Source organism: Schistocerca nitens, chromosome 6 (assembly GCF_023898315.1).
Source record: "Schistocerca nitens isolate TAMUIC-IGC-003100 chromosome 6, iqSchNite1.1, whole genome shotgun sequence".
Classification (NCBI taxonomy): Eukaryota; Metazoa; Arthropoda; class Insecta; order Orthoptera; family Acrididae; genus Schistocerca; species Schistocerca nitens.
The window spans coordinates 467,082,515-467,101,023 of record NC_064619.1 but is presented as its reverse complement, the minus strand read 5'-3'; the positions used below and the strand labels follow the sequence as shown (position 1 = coordinate 467,101,023).

General features: G+C 36.5%; 1 protein-coding gene across 1 annotated transcript in view; it reads right to left on the bottom strand.

The window, feature by feature from the left end:
- Nucleotides 1-18,509, bottom strand: part of LOC126262482 (myosin-VIIa-like) — a 390,655-nt gene that overhangs the window by 114,016 nt on the left and 258,130 nt on the right. Inside the window, exons 27-29 of the mRNA XM_049959145.1 lie at nucleotides 16,081-16,207; nucleotides 11,887-12,053; nucleotides 1,282-1,472 (exon numbers count right to left, since the gene is read on the bottom strand). Of these exons, the coding sequence (XP_049815102.1) occupies nucleotides 1,282-1,472; nucleotides 11,887-12,053; nucleotides 16,081-16,207 (485 nt within the window). The remainder of the gene's footprint in view (nucleotides 1-1,281; nucleotides 1,473-11,886; nucleotides 12,054-16,080; nucleotides 16,208-18,509) is intronic.

Below are 18,509 nucleotides of genomic sequence, written 5' to 3'. Positions count from 1 at the left end.
GTGGATCTTGATTTTTTCCTGATTACAAGGATCTGGCGATTTAAGTTTTATTCATGTTTGATGGCTACTAAATACTGTAGCCATAAAAATGTTAATTTGTTTGCTGTAGGTTACAGCATTTCTGTAAATTACTTCAAGCTACTTCTGGGATGGTCCCTTTGGAAAGGAAATGACTAATATCCTTATCTGTTCTAAAAAGCTTGTGCTCCATCTCTAATGACCATGTCATCCTTGGAACATTAAAACCTATCTTCCTTCCTTCCTTTCTTCTTTCCATAACACACGAACCTTAATTGTGAGACATCACACATCATTTAAAGGCTGAAATTAAAACTGCATTCAGTTTATTATGGGTTATCACTATCTTACAATTGGGTACAAATGTTAAAAAAAAGTGTGTATACTGATAATGCATAATACACATTTGCCAGATTGTGCTCTGTGATACAAAACCATACTCTTGGTGCCTGCTTCATCATTACAGGCAACTTATATACTCCCCACAAGCTGTACCACAAAACTTCAAGGATGGTAACTTATTCTATGGCATAATCTTGACAAATTCTGGCCGCCTGGTCCCAATTGTTCCTTTTGCTGTCTACCTGTTTTTCTCTTCTTTGGCTCCCTCTCTCCTCATCCCTATCAAAGTGTCTGGCCATTCAGATTTCTGCTCTCACTGCAGGTAGGTCCCTCTCATCCTGGGGTCTGAGTGAAATGTCCTTCCTTTTAATCTTCTCCAAGCTACCACCCTCTTCTTTCCAATGAAGCAACTGTTAGTTCCTAAAGCTAGGTTATGTGTCTTTTACTTTTATACATCTCCGTCAACAGCATTACACATTTCACTTACTGAAGATAAGCACTGACCAGCAATTTTGTCTCATAATTTATTAGTTTGCTTGACTGAATGTTTCTTTTGATATTAAAAACCTGAACTCTCAGGCATTTGAATATAGACACTAACTATCCCGCAAAAACCTACCCACAAAGTTTTATGGAGCAGTATTAATTGAGGAATCCAGAAATACACTATGGTATCTATATCCTTCTCCTATGGCAAGACAAAGATAAAATTATATTATTTACAGCATGCAAAAGACATTTAAGCCATCATTCTACCTATCCTTCAAAAGCAAATTGAATGGTTGGTATCCCAATATGTGGTACAATTGGAAGTACCCTCTGGCATGTACTTCAAAGTGGTTTGTAGAGTATAGATGTAGATAATACTTTGTGGAATAATAAAAAATAACTAAAGTGAGTTAAAAGTTGCTTAACACTCACCACAATATTTGGTGCTGGCCTAACTACTGCAGGGAGCACATAAATCACTTCCGTAGGGAAATGACCCCTCTGTCCAGTCCTGGCATTGATTCCATTTCCCCATGAAGAGTTCATTATTTTATCACCATCAAACTCCTCTTCAAGAATCAAAAGATCTCCCCTCTTCAGTATTAGGAAAGAAGATCCCGAATCTTCAACAACAGAAAAACATAGAAAATGAGACATGTAAGTTTTTACCACCAAGTTTTATTGGCCAACTTTAATTTTGAACAAATACAGACATCAAAAAATGTATTACATTTGAATACACTGTGAGAGTATGCAGTGAAAATGTTATTACAAATATTTACTACCAAAAACAGTCTTGATCACAAATTATTTATTCCGGTGATTAGTTTCGACAACAACTGTGCTCATCTTCAGACCAATGAGTAAGAACCTCTTTCTGGTGGTAAATCACTACTTTACCACCAGAAGGAGGTTCTTACTCATTGGTCTGAAGATGACCACAGTAGTGGTCGGAACCAGTCACCAGAATAAATAATTTGTGATCAAGACTGTTTTTGATAGTAAATATCAAAAAAGTGTTAAATAAATGAAAAATTCTGAGATTTCAGTTCTCTAGAACCTGATGTACAACAAAATTCAAATCCAGAGAGAAGGAGTTGCATTCTGTCACAGAAAGGGGACAACTAAGCTATGGTTCAAAAGGTAGATTGACTATAGGCATGGTTATTAATTTCTGTAGTGCAACTCCATAGTAGAGTAATGGAAGAAAGGCAATGCCCTCATTTATGTAAACACTGCTACTTGGAGCCTTACTTTTCTTGGGCTCCTGAGTATCAGATAGACTTTTCTCACTTAAGGCTGAAAAGAAAAATACCAAGTGTATTGTCATGCCTGTGGTGTATTGTCATGCCTGTGTAATGTGTGTTTCATTACCTCTGCTATGAAAGTGCAATGGAATATTTTTGGACTGGTAAAACTGGATGTGTTTGATACTATGTTGGTGTGAGTGGATATCCGAGGAAACAATCTCTGCAAATCTTTTGTGGTCTGTTTCAAACAAACAGTCTTAGGTTATGGGCCAAGGCCACATGTGAACTACCGCAAAATATTTGTTTTTGCTAGTGAGTGAATTATTGTAAGATAACATGAACTTGCCCATAGGTTTTTCATTTGATGAAAATGGCAGCCAGCATTGATGATTACAAAATACAAGTGAATAAACTCAAAGCACCTGATGACAGGACAAATTGGAAATGGCACATCTTGATGCTGTTGTGAGAATATGTACTTGAACACGTTGTTAACAGTACATTCAAGTGTCCTGAACTGGTTGAAGCTGTGACAGTGGAAAAAAATGCATCACATCAGCAGTGGCTGAAAGAAGATGCAAAAGTGGAAAGTTTATTAGCAGGTACACTATGAAAATCCATTGTTGAGCTCATGTTGACATGCACCCACACATGTGAAATTTGGGATAAGTTATGTGCACAATTCGAACATAACAGTATGCAATGACTAAACACATTGAAGAAATAATTCTTTCATGTTCAACATGATGACAAAGAGGACATTAGCAAACACATCACAAAGCTGCAGAAGCTTTTTGTGGATTTGAGCAGTAAATTGTAGAAGCACGAGGAAAATGTTTTGTGTCAAAGAATTTTAAATGGTTGAATTTTTTCGACACTAGGCAAAGACTATGACAATTTTAAACACCTGTCAAACACAATCCCAACTGAAAATCAATATGTGAACCTTCTGATTGGAAAACTGTGCACAATTAAATTCTGAAATCAAAGTATGGTTAATGAGCTGCATTTGTTGCATACACAAAAGTCAGCAAAATGAAAGTTATGAAGCGAAAATTTGAAAAAGGATCTTAAGGGTGCAAAACAAAAATTTCCTTCTCAGAAATGTGGGCAAGTAGGCCATAGGGCAGCAGAGTATCTGATGAAAAAGACAAATAACAGCATTTGCACCAATCACTCTGAAAAGCATGTTGCATTTTTGTTGTATGTCTTTGGTGCCTCAGTCAATAACTGTGCTGAAGTCAATAGTGACAGGGGCAATACAAATTATATCACAGCAAACGATCAATATTTTGTATAACACAGAAAATTCACTTTTCTTGAAAACATTTCAATTGGGGAAAAAAGTGTAAATATGTTGGCTATGGACAAGGAACTGTGAAAATTCAAATGCAGTTGAATAATGAAAAAAATGCTGAACTGAGAGATATACTTCATGTTCCTGAAGCAAGTGCTCTCTTTTTCTTTGTAAAAGCAGCTGCACAAAATGGTTTTAGCACAAGATTTGATAACAAAAGTGTCAAAACTGATCACGTTTGCCATTGTCTTTGTTCTTGTCATATGCATCATTAAACAGGCACAATCGCTTGAAGTTAATTTTGCATCAGTGTTAGATATGCTGAAAGTTTATCATGAGAGGTCATCAACACAAACAACATGTGAAAAGTGTCTTGAAGCAAATGAACATCATCATAGGTGGCAGCAAATTAGAATTCTACGACACATGTGCACTGGGGAAAAATGCACTACAGCAAAATGGTGTTGCAGAAAGGGAAACGTGCACTATTGTAGTGTGCACAAAGTATGCTGAACCCCAGCGAGTTGCCAAAAGAGGTGTGAGAAGAAGCGTGCAATACTGCTACATACCTTTTGAATCACAGCTGGAAGATATAATCCAACACCTCTCAAAAACATATGCTTATTTGATCATTATAGGAGATCTGAACATTGACACAAGTAAAAATACAGACAATACTAAGAACCTACTGGACTTATTGTGCATATACATGCAGCTGCACAAAATGGTTTTTGCACAAGATTTGATAACAAAAGTGTCAAAACTGATCACGTTTGCCAGTGTCTTTGTTCTTGTCATAAGCATCATTAAACAGGCACAGTCGCTTGAAGTGAATTTTGCATCAGTGTTGGATATGCTGAAAGTTTATCATGAGAGGTCATCAACACAAACAACATGTGAAAAGTGTCTTGAAGCAAATGAACATCATCATAGGTGGCAGCAAATTAGAATTCTACGACACATGTGCACTGGGGAAAAATTCATTGATTACCATTCAGGAAATATATCAACCACTGGTTACTTGTGAACAAACCCATGCCAATGTATATGGACTTATCTCTATGGAGGCTCTTGGAAAAGCTGGCTACTGTGTAATTTTTAAAGATGATTTTGCATGTTTCATAATATTTTCTTCCTGGAGAAGAATATTGAAGTCATCACTGTCCTGGAACAGTTCTTGAATTAGGCTTAGACAAATGCTCATGTTATGAAACAGTTCAGGAGTGATGGAGGAAAAGAATTTGATAACAAGAAAGTCTCAGAATCACTGGCAAGCAGAGGCTTAGAGGATCCACCCTAAGAACCTACTGGACTTATTGTGCATATACAATCTAAAAATAAAAATAGATAAACCAACCAGAGTAACAAAGCATAGTGAAACTATAATTGATCATGTAATAACAAATATTCCTACATGCTATTGTGACACATAGGTAATACACTTCACATTAGCATACCATTTTGCAATCATGATAGACATAAATATAAAGACTGGTGATTCAGTGCAGAAGATATGGGAGATGAGAAGACAGAACTACCCACATAACATAAAGTGCAGAAGATATGGGAGATGAGAAGACAGAACTACCCACATAATATAAATCTGCTAAAAAAGATGTTAGAGGCAGAAAACTGGGAAACAATATATGCAGCTAAAGATGCAAACACCAAATGGAACCAGTTTTTTTTCTTTATTCAATTATTATTATGATGTTACATGTCCTGTTAGTAAAAGGCTTGTCAAAAAGCAACAAAAAAAGAAAAGCTGGGTGACTGGAGAAGTAATCTATGCCAGAAATTATCTGAGAGTGTATTATGACCTCTCCAAACAAAAACAAAAAAATACTGAGGTCTACAACACATTGTATAAAATAAAAAAGAAAGAGTACTGTAGTTTTATTAGAGAAACTAAAGCATCATTCATCAGTGTGTGTGTCAAACCTAATAAGTGTCAAACCTAATAAAACAACTTAAAATTAAACATTCATCTGGCTTGGATGGTGTCACATCACATCTCATAAAGGAATGCAGAGCAAGTATATTAAAACCATTGACACACATGCCGAATTCTGCGATAGAAGATGGTATATTTCTAGATTCACTGAAAGTAAGTAAAGTGAAGCCAATATTTAAGAAACGGAACAGGGATGAATTAGGAAATTATAGGCCAATATCATTGATCTCAACATTTGCTAAAATCTATGAAATGATAATAAAGAATAGAATTGTAAGTTTTATAACAAAGTAAAGTATACTGCATTCATCACAACATGGTTTCAGAGAAGGGAAGTCAACAAAAACAGCATCAACAGATATAATCGGGCACATTCTTAATTTACTTGACAGGCAACAAAAGACTTGTGGGATTTGTATGGACCTATCTAAGGCATTTGATTGTGTGAACCACTCAATGATGAAATTATATCAGTATGGAATTAGAGGAAAATGCTATGATATACTTAAATCATACATTACAAATATGAAACAATGCACGGGAATCAGACATACTAGTGGGGGAAATATAACAAACTACAGATCAGAATTGCAAACAGTTAAACACAGTGTGCCGCAAGGGTCGGTACTTGGGCCAATAATATTTATACTCTATGTAAATGACTTCCCTAGCTATATAAATCAGAAACTTATAATGTATACTGATGACACAACAATCATTTGTACAGCTGACACAAAGGAGGATCTTGAGAAGGAAGCACTCCTGAATATCGAAAACGCAAATAAATATTAAACACAAAACAACCTGTTTATGAATCAGTCTAAAACACTGAATGTAGTATTTCAGACCAAGCATAGTGAAAATTATAATATAAATGGAAAGACTGTTAGAGAAGTAATCAGCACAAACTTTCTAGGAACTGTAATAGACAAACATTTGGCATGGGGGGAGCACATAGATGCAGTGTGTAAAAAGATAAACAAACCGATCTTCATCATGCATAAAACAGCTAAGACTGTGGATGATAAAGTCCTCAGATCAATGTATTATGGACTTGTCTTCCCACATTTGTCTTATTCAGTTCATATATGGGGAAGTGCACAAGCTGGCTACTTAAAAAGAATATTCAGAATTCAGAAAAGGGCAGTGAGATGCATTGCAAAAATACCATTAAGACAGACCTGTAGGCAAGCTTTTGTACACTATAATATTACGACAGTATATTCACTGTACATATACCAAAGTGTAATGACGGTAAGGTCAAGCGATAAACAGCTCCTAAATAAAGATGTACAGAAACACGGTACAAGAGAAAATGAAAATTACTACGGGATAAAACATAAATCTAAAACTGTCTATAATTGCCCCTGAAGAAGCAGGCAAAGGTTTTTTTAATAAACTCGTCAAAATCATTAAAAAAGAAACAGACCTAAAATATTTTAATATCATTTGAAACTATATCTCACAAAGAAATGTATATACAGTTTGAGTGAATACTAAGAGGGTGTTTAAATATGTTATATCACTACTGAAATGTACATTTAAAAATTATCATTTCTGTATGTTGTTTGGATTTGTGTGTATATATAATGTGAAACATGTAATACCTTTGTATACTTATAGACTATTTCTGTTTAATTATTTGTTTCATTTATATATAATGAAATCAAGTTTGATGTTAATAGCCTATTGTATGACACACCCAATACTCTCAGCTGGAGTCCATGGGCAAAGAATAAATAAATAAATAAAATAAACATTGGCAAGTCCTCCATTGGAAACAAATATCCTTATGAACTGTGGCATGGATGACCAGTAGGCAACTTGAATCACCTGAGAGGCTTTGGAAGAGAAAATGGCTCTGAGCACTATGGGACTCAACTTCTGAGGTCATTAGTCTCCTAGAACTTAGAACTAGTTAAACCTAACTAACCTAAGGACATCACACACATCCATGCCCGAGGCAGGATTCGAACCTGCGACCGTAGCTGTCTCGCGGCTCCAGACTGCAGCGCCTAGAACCACACGGCCACTTTGGCCGGCTTTGGAAGAGAATGTTACATGCATGTGAAGAATAATTTTCATTGAAATTTTGATGTCACAGCTGTGCTTGGACATTTATTTGGGAGCAAGGATGACAGAGGTGGGTTTAGGGTCTGGATTCCACTTCTGAGGAAAGTTATATTAAATCATAATGTAAAATTCAAGGCTGAAGTATTATGTAATCTGCCCATAAATTTTACTGAAAATGAAGTTGCTTGTAATGAAACCATTTGACGCAATCAACCTAATCAGATTCCTACGAGAAAAAGGAATAAGAAAATGTCAGCCATGACAAGAGAACAAAAGATTTAACTGAAGAGGAAGAAGATTTGGATATTACATCAAGTTCCAGAGGCAGTCAACTTTTAAGGCAGAAATGATGAAGAAAACACAAAAAGAAGAAACCAGAATGGATGACAAGTGGAGATTGTGTGTACATGGCTATAACTCTCATCATTCAGGAACAAGGATCCCAGCTTTTATACTGAAGCTTTGCAGTCTAGCTTTAAAATCGATGGCTGGTGGCCATTTATAAAGAATTGAAGTTCCTGAAGGAGAATAAGACTTGGATATTAATTGAGCACACAAATGGTGTACATATTTTGCAGAATCAATGGGTCTTATACAAGAAAACTACAGAAAATGGGAAAGTTTGTTTCAAGGATTGACTTTCAGACAAAGGACATGTGCACAGCGGCTACTCAAACTTAGAAAAAAAATTCTCAGGTGCAAGGAGAAAGATGGCATCAAGAAGATGCTGATAAATTAATAGTGAGTGGGATGAAGTGGTGGATGGAGGTGGGAGCATCATACCACAATAATGACTTTGCTTTCCTCTCAGCTGAACTACATATCTGAAATAAGCAGCAGTTTAAAGCTTTTAAACACCTATAATTTATATGGATTCCTGAAACTAACTGGGGTTTCACTGATTTTTCCAGGTGAAATGTAATTCCCTGGGAATTACAGGTTTTCCAGAAAAATCGCCATCCAGCATGTACAAAGGCGGGGAATTGACTATGAAGAAACATTCAGCCCTGTCGCATGTTATGAAACTATTTGAAATCTGTTGGCATGGCTGCTGCAGAGAAAATGAAGCTCAACCAATTTAACATCAAAATAAGGTTTCTAAATGGTGTACTGCTACTCAAAGAAGATGTTTATGTGGAACAACATAAAGGTTTTGAAAATGATACTGGACATGTTAACTGAAGAAAAGCCTGAACAGTTTCAAACAGGCACAGCATTTCTGGAAGAAATGTTTAATAAAGAATGCCCACTTTAGAAACAGTGATGCTGATCTGTGCCTCTTCTACTGCTCAAGCAACAAGGACTCTTTACATGTTGCAATGTATGAGGGCCGTTCAGAAAGTAACCTCCGGTTGATTTAAAAAAATACACCAAGTTAAATAAAAATATTTTAACATATACATCTTACAACTACATCTTTGCACTATTTTTCTACATAGTCTCCATAGCGATTGAGGCACTTATCGTATCTCTTCACAAGCTTTGAAATTCCTTCTGCATAAAAATCACCCGCTTGTGCCTGGAGCCAGCCTGTGACCGCATCTTTGAGCTCTTCATCGTCATCAAACCGCTGTGACCCGAGCCATTTCTTCAAATGCATGAAGAGGTGATAATCACTTGGCGCCAGGTCTGGGCTGTAAGGTGGATGGTTGATAACGTCCCACTTGAAGGACTCAAGAAGGGCCGTTGTTCTGCAAGCAGAGTGAGGACGGGCGTTATCATGCAAAAAAACGATACCGGAAGTCAGCATACCACGGCGTTTGTTCTGTATAGCCCGTCGTAACTTTTTTATTGTTTCACAGTACACGTCTTGATTAATGGTCGTACCACGTTCCATGAATTCAACCAACAACACCCCTTTGGCATCCCAAAACACCGTTGCCATCAGTTTTCTGGCAGAAAAATCTTGCGAGGCTTTTCTTGGTTTGGTAGGCGAATTTGAATGTGCCCACATCTTTGATTGTTCTTTTGTCTCAGGGTTCACATACTTAATCCAGGTTTTGTCACCGGTCACGATTCTGTTTAACAATGGTTCTCCTTCGTCCTCATAATGTGACAGAAAGTCTAATGCAGAGGCCATTCTTTGAGTTTTGTGGTGGTCGGTAAGAATTTTGGGCACCCATCGTGCACAGAACTTACGGTAACCCAATCTTGCTGTCACTATCTTGTACAAGAGAGTCTTAGAAATCTGTGGAAAACCAGTAGACAACTCTGACATTGAGAAACGTCGATTTTCACAAACTTTTGCATCAACTGTCTGAACGAGTTCGTCAGTCACCAATGATGGTTTACCACTCCTCTCTTCATCATGAACATTTTCTCGTCCACTTCTAAATAAACGTACCCATTCACGGACAACTCCTTCACTCATAACTCTTGGTCCGTACACGGCACAAAGCTCACGATGAATAGCTGCTGCAGAATATCCTTTGGCTGTAAAAAACCTTATGACAGCACGCACTTCACATTTGGCGGGGTTTTCTATTGCAGCACACATTTCAAACTGCCACAAAAACTAAACTAGCGCAGGTACGACGTTCACTCGACCATGGCTTGATGCCGACTGACCTATTGAGTGCGTGAACGCACAGATGGCGTCGCTACTCCCCCCACAACCCGCACTGTGACCAATCGGAGGTTACTTTCTGAACCGCCCTCGTATGTTAATGGGTTTAGTTGTGAGCAGCAACAGTATAGATATTGAAAAATTAATGAAAGCTGGAGTTTCATACAACTAGAGGGGCACCCCACAATTTTTTACACATGAAGATACAGCAAAATGAAGACAGATTGACAACAGTGAACGTAAAGGACTATTAATGGAGATTCTGGAAAGAGTTGGAATGGCTGAGTGTAATGGAATTTCTACTCAAATTGGGCACGAAGAAAGTAATGTCAAAGGTATCATAGTCAAATTTCATTATTGCAAATTGGTGTGTTGTCTGGTGTATTCGACTACAATCTCACATCCAGCTATTGCTTTCACAGTGAACAAAGTAGCTAGAATCATGGAAGATCCTACACTTCAATACCAGAATCAAGTGAAACCAATTTTTAGGTACTAGAAGCATACAAAGGATTATGGAATTATCTACAAGAACAAAGAAGGTTTATAGGTCTACAGTAATGCCAGTTGCTGGTGACAAGGACATAAGATGTTCAATGACAGGTGTCATTGCAACTCTCAGCCAGGCAGCTGTATCAAAGACCAGTCAGTTCAAAAGACAGTAGCAGCATCGACTAAGGAAATAGAAATAATATCAGCAAGTTAAGCAGCAAAGGAGTTGGTCTGGCTGAAAAGGTTGCTGTATGAACTGACTGGAACTTCCTAACAAGTAAAACGACCCACACTCTACATTGACAATACAAACGAGTGAAGATGTCTACTAGCCAGTTAGCTGATCTATTAAATAAGCCATCAGAAATGATTTGACTCGAGATGCTGTATAAAAGAACCGGAATGCAGAAGTTTAAATCCATGTGAAATTCAGTACCCACTTTTATAGTTTTCTTTGGAGCAAATATTAACTCAAAATGAAAAATAGAAAGAGTATTGTCATATTTGTGTAATGCATTTTCGTGTCTTTGTTATGAAAGTGCAGTGTAATCTTTTTGGACTGGTAGAGCTGAAACAGTTTAGTACCACATTGTTGTGAGTGTATTTCTGAATGGTGTAGTTTGTCTAAATAATTTACAAAGACAATTTATGCTTTTGTACCTTTTCATGATATAGGTAGCTCATACTAGTTATCATATTGTTTACTTCTGACTTAAATGAGGTCAGCTACTGAGACAGCTCTATGCCCTGAACTTAGATAACAATGTAACATTTTTTTTAAAAACTTCAGTCATGATTTACAAATGAAATAAAAATGAACTGTTTGGAAATAAGTGTACATTTTTTCTTTAAAATAAGTGAACGAAGTAAACTATAAATTCCAGTACAGCCTTAGACTTTCTTTTTGTTTCAATCGTAAAAAAGGATAAAAAGAAATTTATCTAACTAATTCAGCAGTGGAGTTTGTAAATCACAAAATTTTTATGAACACATAGCATCAAAAACTGATTGTGTATTTTTTATGTAAATGCATAGCTTATTAAATGTGAAAACAATTATTCACATATGTACATTCCTTCACAACATTCTCCTAAGCAAATATAGGTTTTTTAGGCACCTTCTCCCCAGACATTTTTGAAGAAGGCATATATCATCAATGTTTATGTTTTTATAATTTGACATTACAGTGACTGAAGTTAACTATGTTTCTTCAATTTACAATGTAATGCATGTCATTGGTATAACATTAAACCCCATCCCACATGACAGTTGTGAAATATACTGATTATATCACAGTATTGTTGGATTCAAAATGAATTGTATGAAATCACACAAAAATTTATAAATATTCAGTAACTAATTATTTTTTCTATTTTCCTATCAAATAATGGGGACATATTCTTACCTGGGATGTAGTCCTGTGTTGCGACAACGAACTTAGATCTCTTTTTCAAGCCATCAAGTAAAAAGTTGATAACTGATTCTACTTCTGCTGATAAAGGACTCTTAAATTCAAATCTAAGTCCTTGAGTTGTTGTTAATGTAAAATTCTGTGGTATTCCATAAATTTTTCTGTAATTGATCAATTGCAGAAATCATGGCATTTTCAAATAACATTTGCAACACTGAACTAAAAAACATCACAAGGAACACACTTCAAATAAGATTTACAACACTGAACTAAAAAAGTTCACAAGGAACACACTTCAAATAGAAATGCTTAATAACACACAAGACCCATGACAGTCACTATACAGAAGTGTTTTGAGCTTTATAAAATATTTTCCATTAATTTTTTTTGTTTTTTATTTTTCCTCAATACATATATATAGTTTTTGAGTGAGGAAAAGACTGTACCCTAACTCACCACCTGTATCAGGTTCTACAGACTGATACATGCATATTAAAAGTAATTAATATTGTGAAGAGGTGACTTCTATACATGTTTACTCAAATTCTAATAAGACACATTAAATTCCACACATCGTGAATGTAGCATGTTTCAAACTCACTACTCACACTGTGTGTGTGTGTGTGTGTGTGTGTGTGTGTGTGTGTGTGTGTTTATGGTGTCTATTCTTTTGGACATTTCTGAAAGAACAGACATCACATAGATATGTACATCAGGGTTGAACTCTTATGCCACAGGTAATGAGGATAATGGCCAAGGGGCACTTCATCAGTAGTGTTTGGATAAGTTGAGATTTTGGGTCTGACAGGTGGCAGACTTGGGTAGTCCATGCACTTGCAATGACCACTTTGTCCAGATGGTGCAGTGGTCATCGCATGAGCCCAGTAAGCAGGAGACCCAGGTTCCAATCCCAGACTGGCATGAATTTTCAACTTTCCAGATTGATTTAACTCAATGCCCACTGGCAGCTAATGCATATGATTTCTTTGTGTCTTTTCTCACATTGTGACATCAACCTTGAGCCGGACCACCATTTTTCTATAACACAACCAGGCATGCAGCACACTTTGTACACATGTAAAGAATAACTGTCTCTATTTTACCAAGGTAAAAATTATACATGCAAAATCACAGTTTAATCCTAAATAATGGAAAATCCAGAAAGGAATAATTAAAATATTATCAAAAGGCTAGAGTACTATTCACCATATTGTGGAGATGCTGAGTTGCAAATAGGAACAACAAAAAGACTATCAAACAAGTAAGCTTTTCACCAGTATCTTTATGGCAGAAAATTTTACTTGGTCACTGACCATAAACCTCTACAGTCTTTGTTTATCCCTTCTCAGTCAGTCCCAACTTGCACAGTGCAAAAGCTGCAACAGTGGACTATTCTTTTGCCAAATCACAAATATGACATTGGATATTGATCCACTTCTAAGCATGCTAATGCAGATGCTCTTTCTTGCCTCTCTGTTGGCCCAGAGTCAATGTTTGATGAGTTCTCTGCTTCTTTGTACTACATTGATGCTTTGCATAGCTTCCTACTTAATCACCAGAAAATTGATCTGGCCACAACAGCAGATCCTAATTTGCAGACTCTGTTGCATTACATCTGACTGCATTCAACCAGACAGATCTGTAGCTCTGTAGTTCATCCATATTTTGCCATTGGCATGCCCTTGAAGCTCACCAAGGTGTCATTTAGCTTCACACCAATAACAATCAGTCAAGTGTTGTGGTTCCCCAGGTCCTCCAGTCTGGCGTGCTTTGTTTGCTACACCAAGCTCATTAAGATGTCTTTCATACCAAGCAGCTGGTGCAATGTCATTGCACTTGGCATGGCCTGGATGTGCAAATTGAACAACTGACTTCTCACGGCCATGACTGTGCTGCACATCTGTCAGCTCTGTCTTAGCCATTTTCTGAATGGCCCAAACCTCAAGCACTTTGGCAATGTTTTCACTGGGATTTTGTACGTCCTTACTGAAATACATGTTGGCTCATTGTCATTGATGCTTTCAGTAAATTTCTCTTCGTGGTTCCTTCGCACTCTACTACAAGCTCATTCCACAATCCAGGCCTCATTGTTGAACTTTTGTCTCAAGGGATTTCCAGAAGTTACTGGGACTGACAATGAATCTTATTTTGTTGCTGCCAAGTTTAAACAGTTCTGTAAGGCATCCGGCATATCATGAGTGCATCATTCCATCTGCAATCTAACAGTGAAGCTGAGTGCTTTGTACGAACATTTAAGTAACAGATGGACAAACACCTTGCCTCCCACACTTGGGATCAAGCTCTGTTGCTCTTCTTGTTGCATGGCTTCAGTTGCCAGAGACTGTGGTCATGTGTGTTTGAGTTGCATTTGCGCGAGTCTGTGTGTGTGTTTGTTGCATGGCTTCAGTTGCCAGAAACTGTGGTCATGTGTGTGTGAGTTGCATTTATTTTATGACAGTCTTTTTGTTGTTCTTATCTGCAACTCAACATCTTCGCTATATGGTGAGTAGCAACTATCCTTTTCATAAAACTAACAATTCATTCTTTTACAGATTGTATGGAGGATGGAAGTGCTGGTAGCAGGGCTTTTGTACAATGACAGTTGCTGAAACCACTCTGTAACCCCTCTCTCCTTACCGTTGTGTACAAAGGCGTACACAACACTGACCATTTGCTACAAAGTGTGCCACAATAATTTGTTCACTGTCAGCAAATTCCTTCAAAATAAACTTAATTTATAAGGAAACTACATACCATTCATTCATATTTGGAGTAGAGCTTTATTTTATAAATGAATTTCATCTTGAAAACAAAAATTTAATTAATGTGAGAAGCAGACTAAAATTTTATAATTTTCTTTCTAACATAATCCTGTCCTTATTATAAAATTTTATTAGTTGTGTCATTCTAGTTTTTTACTTATACACAGTGATTTTCCTTAATTGCGAAAAACTGGAGGAAATTATCCTGAGAGGACAAGGTACAAAAAATAACATATGGACATATTGTCAGAAATGTGTTCGAAAGATGGTACACCCCCTTCAAGATGGAGAAAGAAGATCTTTGACAGTGAAACCACACAGGAAAATGCACCAGGCAAGTGGAAATATTCTGACTGTACTAATGTTTTAACTCCGCATGTAAGAGGGCAGAGAGCTGGAGCATTGTTAGGTGGTAGTCACATTATACCTCCTACAATGAAAGGCACGCCTTTCAGCTTGGGAGGCAGGGTCACCCACAGAAAGTGCACATATGCCTTGCCTATGAGGAGGTGTGCAAGGATATTTGGTCCCATGAGGTGATCACCAATAATTTCCGCCAACTCACTGAGGCTGAACAGGTGCTGATGGTTCACATCCACTACACCATTGGGATTCTCTGCAACCCCCAGGTGGTTGTTGTGGAGATTGGTAATATTGTTCCTCCTAAACATGAACAGGAGACATGACAGAAATCCCAGCACTATAGTGGTCTGTGTGGTGAACCAGTGAAAACCGTTGCAGCAAAGACGAGTCTGTTAGTAATAATGCCAGCATGCACTGCAAGTGCCGCGGCTGTTGATGCAGAGAATGTTCCACACAGTTAGGGCAGTCTGGCTTACCCCATGCTAGTGGGCCACCTGCTTGGTACAGCTATCAGAGCCACCATCAAAGAACTTTTACCTCCTCCTTCAAGTGAGTGTACCTTCTGCTTCCATGTGACCTTTATTTTTCCTTATCCTGTCAGGGATCATTTCCTGCAGTTTGATCCCATTTACCAAAATCACTGATTAACAGAAAGGAGAAACTACAGAAAAAAGCAAAAACAAAATAAATGAAGTGAAGGATCTGTGATAACTATATCATGGGCAGTTCTTCTGACATTCACTTGAATAAAATTTTCTTCTGCTTCTTTTAACGGCGCTGCTTCTAGTTCTTTGCTACTAATTTGGTGAGCCTAATCCTTTGTTGCCCAGCACACATGAAACAAATCTTTGTATCAACAGAGTGAGTTTGTAGGTGACATATTTTCAACAACAAGGATGGGTTTATAATTTGTTTCACAATATTATAAAACATTACACAATTTCATCTTGCCACACCTTAACACAATTACTCTTAATACCTACCAGTGAGAAGTATTACTTGATATTATAGCTACTATTATGAGAAACAGTTTGCTTAAAATGAGTTACATTCAGTAACTTACTTGTGGGATGTCACACTGCTGACTTCAGGGTAGGACAGCTCGAGTATTACTTCTTCTTGATCATCAATAAAATATACACCTGTCCAATTCACTGCAATTATTATATTGTTTTTGTGGAGTTCTGATCCTGAAAATAAAATTGAATTTTATTATAACTGTTTAAAAGTAAATATGAGGGTTGCCTTTTAACTTCTTACAAATAAAAAGTAGATGGCGCAATTGAGATGTAAGATTAATATTAGTTTAAAATTTGTCATTTATCATTTCCTGTTGTGGAGCAATGGCAGAACAAAAACTGAATGGGTAGTATGTTGACAGCCGGTGTTCAAAGAAACAATTTTGGGGAAACTGGACATTTCATGTCAAGATTTCAGATAGATAACTTTTTTAACATTTTTGTAAAGGCCTAAATCAGCAACAATGCTTTGAATAATTTCATTCAAATTTTGGTAATCAATCACCTCCGTAAATGACTGTTTACAATTAATTTGCAGAATTTATCATATCAGCCATGAATTACATGGAGTTTGAGCAAAATTAGTTCTAATTCCAAACAACACTGAGACTTTACACAATATGATTTAAGAAGATTGGTATGTAACTCACTGTGAGACATTCTCTTGCCACATACGGAATAATATTTTGGGGTTCCGCAACAGGGTGCCTAAAACAAATTTTTTTGTTGCAGAAGAGGGCCATCTGAATAATAACTCACAGTCATCCACAGACACACTGCAAACCCATATTCAAAAAGCTTAGAATACTTACTATACCATCATTATACATATACAAATGTGTATTGTATGTCAAAAACCCACATCGCAGATTTTCAGACAAATGCCGACTTTCATAACTACAATACCCGTAATAGCGCAGCACTCCATACTCAGCAAACAAAAAGAAGGAATACACACAGGCATGTGAGCCATATCGGTGCAAAACTGTACAACGCACTGCCAGTCAACATCAGGCAGTTAGAAGATGATGACAAATTTAAAACAGAATAAAAAATTTCTAGTAGAACAATGTTTTAATTGTGTAAATGACTATGTAGGTCAATAAATTTTTTCTGATGATATTTATAAAGGCAAAATGGAAAATACTCTATATGTACCTAATCATTCATTACATTTACATACTTAAAGAACAGCTGTTGTGTGATGTAAATATATACTTAAGCAGTGTTGTGTATATAAGGACTTGCCATTTAGGGAGGACAAATCTAAAGCCTTATGAAAAACAGACTATGCATTTAAAATAACAAGCAGGGATGTATATAGGCTATATTACTTTCATTGTATTATTATTAACCTCGTCGTATTATTTTGTTTTGTACTTTTTTACATATATATATTGTTGTGTCCATTCCTTTGAAATGGCTTACATGTACCCTTGACAACATCCACACAATATTTATTGTCAACAGATGGATAAATAAAATAAATAAATAAATAAATAATAAATTTATTACGTACTGGTTTAACTACAGATCTTCATTTAAAATTTTGTTGATTATTTTATTCAGTGACATTACAATTTGATTTCTGATATATTTAATAACATAATTTGAGAGACCATAGTAATCCTCTGCTCTAGAATTACTGAGCTTAGCTATTGAGTCATATACCATCTTCTCAGTTACACAAGTCCAGTGAAAACTGTCTGTCTGCTTACTGTTCCTTTCTGGCAGCAGTACCTCTGCCTTACTCACATTCTCCATTATGCTGTTATCTGATTGAGGACTGACAAAATGTGCCTTTAGAATATCAGGTGTGATTGGTGTTTGGTATACTTTATCATCACAGTTATTTTCTGTTTTAATAATTTCCCATGCAGCTTTGCATTTATTCCCTGAGTTCAGTATATAAGTATCATTTGCTTTGCACTCAGCTGCCTTGATTTCAGACCTGTAAATCTTTTTCACTTTCATATACATTTCTTTGTCAGCATTATTGTGCTTGGACCTATCATGATAGAGTAGCATTATGATTATTATTCTACTTAGATGTGGGGTATACCAGCTTTTTAGATTTTGTGGTTTGGTGTAACGATTTTGCTTTGATATTTTTTTGCAGCATTTAGGACAACATGCTTCAAAATTTTCAGTTAACTATTCTAGAAACTTGTTGGTAGATTCATTTGCACCTGCAGTGGTTATTATTTTATTGAATCCATTTACTTATCAACTTGTTTAGCATTGATTCATTAATTTGTCTTATAATTGTTCTACAGTCTGTGGAAGTTTCAGTTGCTTGACTGTTAACAGTTTGTCTGAGCCATAGTCCCTCGTGATATGAAATACCTAGCTTGATTGTGTTGAATTCTCTTTTGTTTGGATGAAAATTACAAATTATGTTATCTAGAAGTGCTTCCTGTCTTGTGGGTTTGTCATTTATGCAATTGAAGTTAAGAGATCTTAATGAATTTAG